The sequence below is a fragment of the Miscanthus floridulus genome, chromosome 13 (genome assembly GCF_019320115.1).
Source record: "Miscanthus floridulus cultivar M001 chromosome 13, ASM1932011v1, whole genome shotgun sequence".
Lineage (NCBI taxonomy): Eukaryota > Viridiplantae > Streptophyta > Magnoliopsida > Poales > Poaceae > Miscanthus > Miscanthus floridulus.
In genome coordinates, this window is record NC_089592.1 from 64,198,604 (window position 1) to 64,207,373 (window position 8,770).

The 8,770-nt window shown below is 54.9% G+C and overlaps 1 protein-coding gene across 1 annotated transcript; it reads left to right on the forward strand.

The window, feature by feature from the left end:
• Window positions 1–1,003: 1,003 nt before the first annotated feature.
• Window positions 1,004–2,910, forward strand: LOC136500827 (CBL-interacting protein kinase 6-like). The gene has a single exon (XM_066496280.1). It carries the CDS (start codon window positions 1,354–1,356, stop codon window positions 2,692–2,694), a length of 1,341 nt encoding a protein of 446 aa, XP_066352377.1. The 5' UTR covers window positions 1,004–1,353; the 3' UTR covers window positions 2,695–2,910.
• Window positions 2,911–8,770: the final 5,860 nt, after the last annotated feature.

Sequence of the window (8,770 nt, forward strand, 5' to 3'; positions counted from 1 at the left end):
TGATTTCTTCCTCAAATCATTTCTCTGTGAATCAGAATTATTTTGTGAATATTTTGGTTTTGTTGGTTGGTTTGGTTTCACATTCTAAAGAGAGGATGGTGACTGAAATGTGAAGAAGTAAATCATAATAATAGCTAGAAAGCAGGTTCTGTCAGGTACAAAAAGAGAAATGTTTGCTAGAATGTGGAATCCCTGAAACAAAGAGCCGATCAAACTCAGCGCCGCCTACCTACTGATTGATGTTTGCAACAACCTTGTTCACTAAAAAGGAAATTTCTTTGCAACAATATCAAGTTCTATGTGGGCTGGGGAAAAAATATGTCAGAAAGCACCATACGGTGATCCTTGGACTGTACCGTAGACACCGTTGCTCCGTTAGTCCTCGACGTTCCTGCGTTGCGACTTCGCAGTACCGGCCATACCACGCGAACCATGGTGCTGTACTGCACAACTGCAACTGCAACTGCAACTGCAACTGCAACGGGTTTCCATGCCACCGTTCGGTTCCTGCGTTTGCAACTCTGCATTACCGACCCGCGGTTTTCGTTGTACCACGCGAACCATGGTGCGATCCCGCAACGGGTTTCCTTCCCCCCTCGTCCCGTAGGTAGCCGTCAGCCTCCCCCAATCAGGCCGTCCGTCCCGCGTCACACGGTCCAGCCAGCCCTTCAATCAGCAGCCTCTTCCTGTCGGTTGGTTGATTCGTTTGATCGCCGATTCACAAAGAAATACTGTTAATTAATTTATATAAAAGAAAAATATTGTTCACACTAAAATCTTTCGATCGTTTACCACCAGAGTCTGCTGACTCCGCGGCGTCCGACGCATCCCAACAACCGCAGCCATCAAAAGCCCCTGTTACTGCTAGCATACTACCCTCACCGTCTGATCCACATCGTCCGGCTCACGAGAACGTCGTGTGGCCACCGCCTACGGCTCTAGGGCCCTAGTACTAGTAGGCCCCTGTACCGCCGCCCTAGCCCACCCATTATAATAGCCGGGCCGCTGCGGGGGTGAGCCATTCCCACACGGAGATCGACTTCCCCTCGCCACGCAAAGCCACCGCGGCCCCGTGCTTCCTTCTCGCACCTGCCGATCTACTCCCCGGCGGCGAGACGAGCGCCCCGGCGCCCCCCCAGGGAATGCGGAGCGATGAGGCGGCGCTCAGGCACTGACGTCGCCGGCCAGAGCCAGCTGCGCGGCGACCGAACCTGCCACCGCAAGCACGTTGAGGACGGGTAGACCCCATCCATCCTTCCTTCCATCTGCTAGTCGTCGTAGTAGGGTAGTTTCCAGATACAGCTAGCTCGGTCATTTCTAGTAGGGGATCGATCCATCGATCAGGCTTCAGGCATGGGTGAGGGGGAGACGGCGGAGGTGAAGGGCGGGGTGCTGCAGGGCCGCTACGAGCTGGGCCGCGTGCTGGGGCACGGCAACTTCGGGCGCGTCCACGCGGCGCGGGACCTGCGCACCGGGCGCGGCGTGGCGGTGAAGGTGCTCGTCAAGGACAAGGTGCTGCGCGCGGGCATGATGGAGCAGATCAAGCGCGAGATCGCCGTGATGAAGCGCGTGTCCCACCCAAACATCGTGGAGCTCCACGAGGTGATGGCCACGCGCTCCAAGATCTACCTCGCGCTCGAGCTCGTCCGCGGCGGGGAGCTCTTCGCGCGGATCGTGCGCGCCGGCCGCGTCAAGGAGGACCTCGCGCGCCGCTACTTCCGCCAGCTCATCTCCGCCGTCGACTTCTGCCACGCGCGGGGCGTGTACCACCGCGATCTCAAGCCGGAGAACCTCCTCATCGACGAGGCCGGGAACCTCAAGGTCGTCGACTTTGGCCTCAGCGCGCTCGCCGACCACGCGCGCAGCGACGGGCTGCTGCACACGCTCTGCGGCACGCCGGGGTACGTCGCGCCGGAGGTGTTCCGGAACAAGGGCTACGACGGCGCCAAGGCCGACATCTGGTCGTGCGGCGTCATCCTCTACGTTCTCCTCGCCGGGTCGCTACCGTTCCCGGAGGACAACATCGCCGCCATGTTCAGGAAGATGAGCCGCGGCGACTACCGGTGCCCGCCGTGGCTATCTACCGAGGCGCGCAGGCTCATCCCCAAGCTGCTCGACCCCAACCCCGACACCCGCATCACCATCGCCCAGATCGTCGAGACGCCGTGGTTCAACAAGCCGTCCATCGGGAAGCCCGTCAAAGCAGCCGCCGCCGCCGAGCCTGTCTGCTCCGCAAAGGACAGCGGCGACAAGGACGAGCCGCCGGAGACGCTGAACGCTTTCCACCTGATTTCCCTGTCCGCGGGGTTCGACCTCTCGCCGCTGTTCGATGTGGAAGGCAGTTCCTCCGCAAGGGGCCACCGGGACATGCGGTTCGCGACACGGGAGTCCGCGAGCGGCGTTGTCTCCCGTCTCGAGGAGGTGGCCGCCCGCGGCGGCGGGCGGATGCGGGTGACCAAGAGCGGCGCCCGCGGCGTGCGGCTCGAGGGCGCGGAGCGCGGGGGCCGCAAGGGCCGCCTAGCCGTGGCGGCCGACATCTTCAGCGTGGCGCCGTCCGTGCTCGTGGTCGACGTCAAGAAGGACGGCGGCGACACGCTCGAGTACCGCTCCTTCTGCAGCGAGGAGCTCCGGCCGGCGCTGAAGGACATCGTCTGGGCGGCCGACCCCCAGCCCGCCGCCACCGCCGTCGTGTGACGCCGTGCGGCTTATAAGCCTTACTTTTTCAGTATTTTTTCTGAACACAGCAAATCAGCCATGACTTGTCAGGCAAGTGAAAAGGACGAGTTTGTTTTTGCTGATCTGAATATTCCGTGTCTTAATCTACTCCATTATCCCTGCATTATTGGTGATGCCTGTATGTGCCGGTACAAGTTTATTGAATAGGCTCAAAGATGCGTCAATTTCCTTCTTCATTGCTCCAGAGGCAAGGCTTGCATGTTTGCACTCAACAAACAGTTAGATTTTTTTATGACAGCGTTGGTAGGCAAGCCTCGTCTGAAATGTTTGAATCGTTTCTCCTGTTCGGTCGATGGTTTCGGTCGGGGCTTATTAACTAGCTAATAATATTTTTCTCGCACACCAAATCAGTATTAATCAGGTTTATCAGTTCGGAAACTGACAAACGTGAAGTTGTGCTACAGAGTGATACACGGGCATTGAGTGTTGTGAACTGTAAGCTTGTTTTGACTGGGGGTTCTCAGTAATTCATCGTTCAAAATCAGAGTGAGGACCAGCTGACAAAATATGTGCCATTATGCAAAGAAGTGTGTCGAGAGTCGAGACACCTCTGTCAGGAATCAAGATCGATCGCGTCGCGCTGATAGCAGCCGGCGGCACGGGAGAGGAGATCTCCCTCGGGCCTCGGCAGCCAGTGATCTGGCGCAGAGGACCACTGGGACCTGATCACCTGACCGGCTGACCTCCATCTGCTCGTTTCCGTCTCAAAACGTGTGGCGCTGGCGCGCGGCGGGGGCGCTGGATGGATAGCGTATCACCGGTGGTGGCCCGTCTCGTGTCTGGTCTCTTTCCGAGCCCTCCAGCCTCGGCGTCCGCACCGCCGCTCTCGCCGAGAAAGGCATCGGCAGGGCGTAGATTTTTTCCCCAAGAGGACGGCAAAATCTTTAAAGCAATTTTTATTAGAAAGATAAAATAAAAACAAGAGCCGGTTGAGTTTTTTAAGTGGAAAAAACCACACGGCCACACCACTCTCACAGCTTCAGAACAACGACCCACAAACTGCTCAAACTTCACTACTCACGGGTTGGAGACTTATTCAGGCAAAATCACGTTTTTGGAACGAAACGTAGCTGGGGCACGGCATTGAGAGCTACTAGCTGACGTGTGGACTTACTTTAGACTACCTCCGTCAGATTCCATTGTTTTCTGAGGTTTGTTGCGAGAGAAAAACACCGTTGGCTAGTTGATAAGTCTTGACTAAAACCACTAAGCGAATAGGTTAAATAATGCCATTAAGAAAATGCAATTATTGTTAATTGGAAGACGAGCAGAGCAGTACAGATGATGCATACAGTCTCTCCAGCAATCATAGTTTGGGTTCCCTGTTTCATCTCGCGCTAGCCGCTAGCAAAGATAATAGTCGTCCCTGATCGTTAGCTCAGAACGCTCGCGTAATGGGCTGCTTTTGTCTGGTCTTTTTGCTCTGAATCCTGTGGTCGCTCACTCCAATTATTGTACTTAAAAAATTGGACAATTATTGTACTTGGGTCCATGTGTCATCTCCTTAGAGCAAGGCTAATAATACAGCCTGGCTGTAAGGTTTCTTGCAGTCTTCTTTCAGCCCATTCATATAATAGTCAGCTCTTTACAGTTAATACATGGCACACTTGTCTCTCTCATAGACTTTCTTGATTTTTGTCTCCAAACCAGCTGTAAGCTTACAGCCCGCTTCTCCTCTCTCTCCTTCCCTCTCTCCTCCACCTCAGCATTTAGTCAGCTTACACCTGCAATTATACTTTGCTCTTACCCGTGCGGCCTTCATCGCTTCACCTGCCATGGAATGGGACACATGCATCGGGCACGGAGAAGATGCGCGATCGCTCATCATTCTGTGTCAACCCGATCGATGGAAGGGAGATGCAGCTGAGAAGAGAGAAGATGCTGGTGCTGGCACTGTGCACAGCTGCACATGGACCATGGATCGTCATGGATTGGTAGCGTTTCGGTGAACTTATCGTGGATTAGTTAGGCTGGGTTTCTCGTGGTCGAATCTATTTATTCAGGTTTAAGTTATGAACTGTTGAATCTATTTATTCGGGTTTCAGTTCTGAACTTAGTATATTTCAGGATTTAACAGCGCTATGCTTTCAGTGGTAGGCGACGTCCCTGTCGACAGCGATGCGTTCGTGGTGACTTCGTGAATCTCAAGATCTGTCGGCTCGGATCATTCGGAGGTGCTAATGGCGTTATGCTTTTAGTGGTAGGCGACGTCCTCGTCGACACAAGGCGTCCGTGGTGACTTCATAAATCTCAAGATCTACCGGCTTAGTCCTTCGAAGATGTTTATAGAGGTAGGGTTTACGTATGTATATTTATAAATGTGAATATACGTGCTTGTTACGGACGTCTAGGATGTAGTGTATAAATCTAAAGAAAAAAAGATTGGTAGCGTTTTGGATAGGCTTTGTTATCTGCGGCGCTGTCTGCCGAGTTTGGCTGGTCCGTCCGTCCGTTGCGGCGTCGCTCATGTGAAGAAGAGCAACGGGGCACACGACATGCAGAAAAATTGCAGCGGATGCCATAGGCATGCATGACCGATTGCCACCAATAATGTTCCATTTTTATTTGTTTGTTTTCCCAGCGGGGAGCCCACAGCGATTTATGAGACCATAAATCTTGTTTGACGAATCACGTATCCTCCTTATTTACCATCGTTATCGTTAAGAAGCAAAGATTGCGGGTGGTAATTGGAAAAAAAAAAAGAAACTGCTGTTACGACGCGTAGAAGATCCAGGGTTTAAATCTACAGTGACTAAACTGTGCATCTCAATTGCTGCTGAGTGCTGATATATATATATATATATATATATATATATATATATATATATATATATATATATATATAATAGGTTTGAGTATGTTACGTACTAATATTAAGATACTCCAGATCTTTACTATGTGAAAAAATTCAAAAGAGCACATATTTTTTAGTATATTATATAATACTATGATAGTAGCATATAAAATAAGTATAACCATTGTTGGGGACCAATATTAGGGTATCCGAAGAGGAGGAGCTAATGACCGTCAACGTTGATTCATCCGCGCGATCAAGAGCGCGACTACACCGCTTGCCGGGTCACTCCTCATCTGTCCACCGAGACCATGGGCCCCGCCTCAAGCTGACTCCCGAGGACTGGCTCCGCCTCGCCCGACGTATAAGGGCAGACTCCGTCCTGCCTGACCCCCGAGGACTGGCTTCGCCTCGCCCGACGTCTAAGAACAGATTTCGTCTCGTCCGACCCCCGAGGGCTACCTCCGCCTCGCTCGACGCCCGGGGGCTGGCTCCGCCTTGCCCAACGTCTAAGGGCAGACTCCGTCTCGCCCGACCCCGAGGGCTGGCTCGGCCTCTCCCGACGTCTGGGGGCTGGCTCGGCCTCGCCTGACGTCTGGGGACTGACTCCGCCTCGCCCGATGTTTGGGAGCTGGCTCCGCCTCGTCTCACGTCTGAGGGCAGACTCCGCCTCGTCCGACATCCAGGGACTGGCACCGCCTTGCCCGACGTCCGAGGGCTGGCTCCGCCTCGCCCGATGTCTACGCGCTGCTCCTTCATAACTACGCGCGCAGATAAAGCAGGGTACTCAAGTCAACAGCAATACCGATGACCATACCCTGCACGTCTGCAGAAAAGTACCGTCAGGATATGACAAGACTATCGCTTTAGGCCCTTCCAGACAGGTCAGAGCCCTAACAATGTTGTAGGCGTCGATATTTATCTTATAGCGTTGTTGGCGCCGCCATTTGCTCTCGGGCTCGGATCCTGACGGAAGCATACGACAACTGTCGACATAATATGCTCGGCAGTCCACCGAGGGGTATCCCGCGATGGTAGATTTGTCGGTGGGGGTAAGCGTAATCAGGAACCAGATGGTGACACAAGGCGCAGAGACAGCGATTTAGACAGGTTCGGGCTATCTGATCGACGTAATACCCTACGTCCCGTGTCTTTATTGTATTGTATTGATCTGAACGACCAAGTAGCTTGATGTAGCCTATCCGCTAGGGGACCCCTACCTCTTCTTATATACTCTAGAGGAGGTAGGGTTACAAGGTAAGTATCCTATTTGATACTATACAATGTCTTGCGGTGCACGCCGAGCAGCGCCGTACACGCCTTGATCTTGTGGGCTAAGCCACCTCCGATGGTGCGGCCCATGTCTTGGAGGCCATACCCCCACAGCTAGTCCCCGAGCCTGACAGTAGGTGACATAGTCACGTGGTGCCAGGGTCATAAAGTAAAAGATCAGCCGAGCAGGCAGCCAGTCCCCGGGCATAGCGTCGAGATGAGAACAAGCACATTCACCGTAAGGTGAAGTGTGCCCACTTAGTCCCCGAGCCTACTGAAAGATGAAGAATGAATCTTGTAGCAAGGTCAAAGAAGTCTAAAAGCTTGCCGACGTCGTCTGACATGCACGTATCAAGACCCTAGACGTGCTGCCCAAGATCAGCACCCTGATCTGAGCAGCATGGAGCAGATTGATAGCACACCGACGAGACGTAGCAAGATCTGAGCACCAAGGAGTCCCCGACGTAGCCGGCGATGTCTGACCACCCAGGGAGTTTCCAGCGTAGCTGGCGATGACCGAGAAATGAGGAGAGAGGAGTCCTTGGCGTAGGCGGCGATGATCAAGCACCGAGAAGCGAGGAGTCCCCGGCGTCGCTGGCGATGACCGAGCTTCGAGGAGTCCCCGGCTTAGGCGACGATGACCGAGAGCCGAGGAGCGAGGAGTCCCCGACGTCGTTGGCGATGACCGAGCACCGAGGAGTGAGGAGTCTCCAGCGTTGCTGGCGATGTCCGAGCACCGAGGAGTCCTCGACGTAGGCGGCGAGGTTCGAGCACCGAGGAGTCCTCGGCGTAGGCGGCGATGTCCGAGCACCGAGGAGACCTAGGCGTAGGCGGCAAGGTTCGAGCACCGAGGAGTCCTCGGCGTAGGCGGCGAGGTCCGAGCACCAAGGAGTCCTCGGCGTAGGCGGCAAGGTCCGAGCACCGAGGAGGGAGGAGTCCCCGGTGTCGCTGGCGATGACCGAGCACCGAGGAGTGAGGAGTCCCCAGCGTCGCTAGCGATGAGAGAGCACCGAGGAGCGAGGAGCCCTGGCGTCGCTGGCGATGACCGAGCACCAAGGAGAGAGGAGTCCCTGGCGTCGCTGGCGATGACCGAGCACCAAGGAGCGAGGAGTCCCCATCGCTGGCGATGACCGAGCACCGAGGAGCGAGGAGTCCCCGACGTCGCTGGTGATATCCAAGCACCAAGGAGCGAGGAGTCCTCGGCGTCCCTAGCGATGACCAAGCACCGAGGAGCGAGGAGTCCCCGACGTCGCTGGCGATGACCGAGCACCGAGGAGCGAGGAGTCCTCGGCGTTGTGGCGATGTCCGAGCACCAAGGAGCGAGGAGTCCCCAGCGTCGCTGGTGATGACCGAGCACCGAGGAGTGAGGAGTCCCCGATGTCGCTGGCGATGTCCAAGCACCGAGGAGCGAGAAGTCCCCGGCGTCGCTGGCGATGTCCGAGCACCGAGGAGCTAGGAGTCCCTGGCGTAGGCGGCAAGGTCCGAGCACCGAGGAGTCCCCAGCGTAGGTGGCGATGTCCGAGCACCGAGGAGTCCTTGGCGTAGGCGGCGAGGTCTGAGCACCGACGTAGCTAATGACATCCGTGCGGTGAAGTGTGCCCACTTAGTCCTCGAGCACGAAGAATCCGAGCGCTGAGGAGTAACTGGTGTAGCTGGCGATGAAGCACGAGCGGCGAACAGTCCAATCAACTGGTCGGCGACGGAGTCCATGAACCGAGTGGTCTGACCAGTTGATCAGTGGGGAAGCCCGAGCACCAGGTGATTCGATCGCCTAGACGATGATCCTGCAATGCAAACATATAGAACGGGTAGTACATGACGCACAAATAAATAAACTATGGAGAAAAATCAGCAATGGTGATGAAATAGCGTATGCAGTTCGACGATCAGTTGGCGTGAAAATATATTTATGTTTAATATAAACCACCCGAACAGTTAGTGTGTACCTGAGTCTCTAGCCCTAGCTAG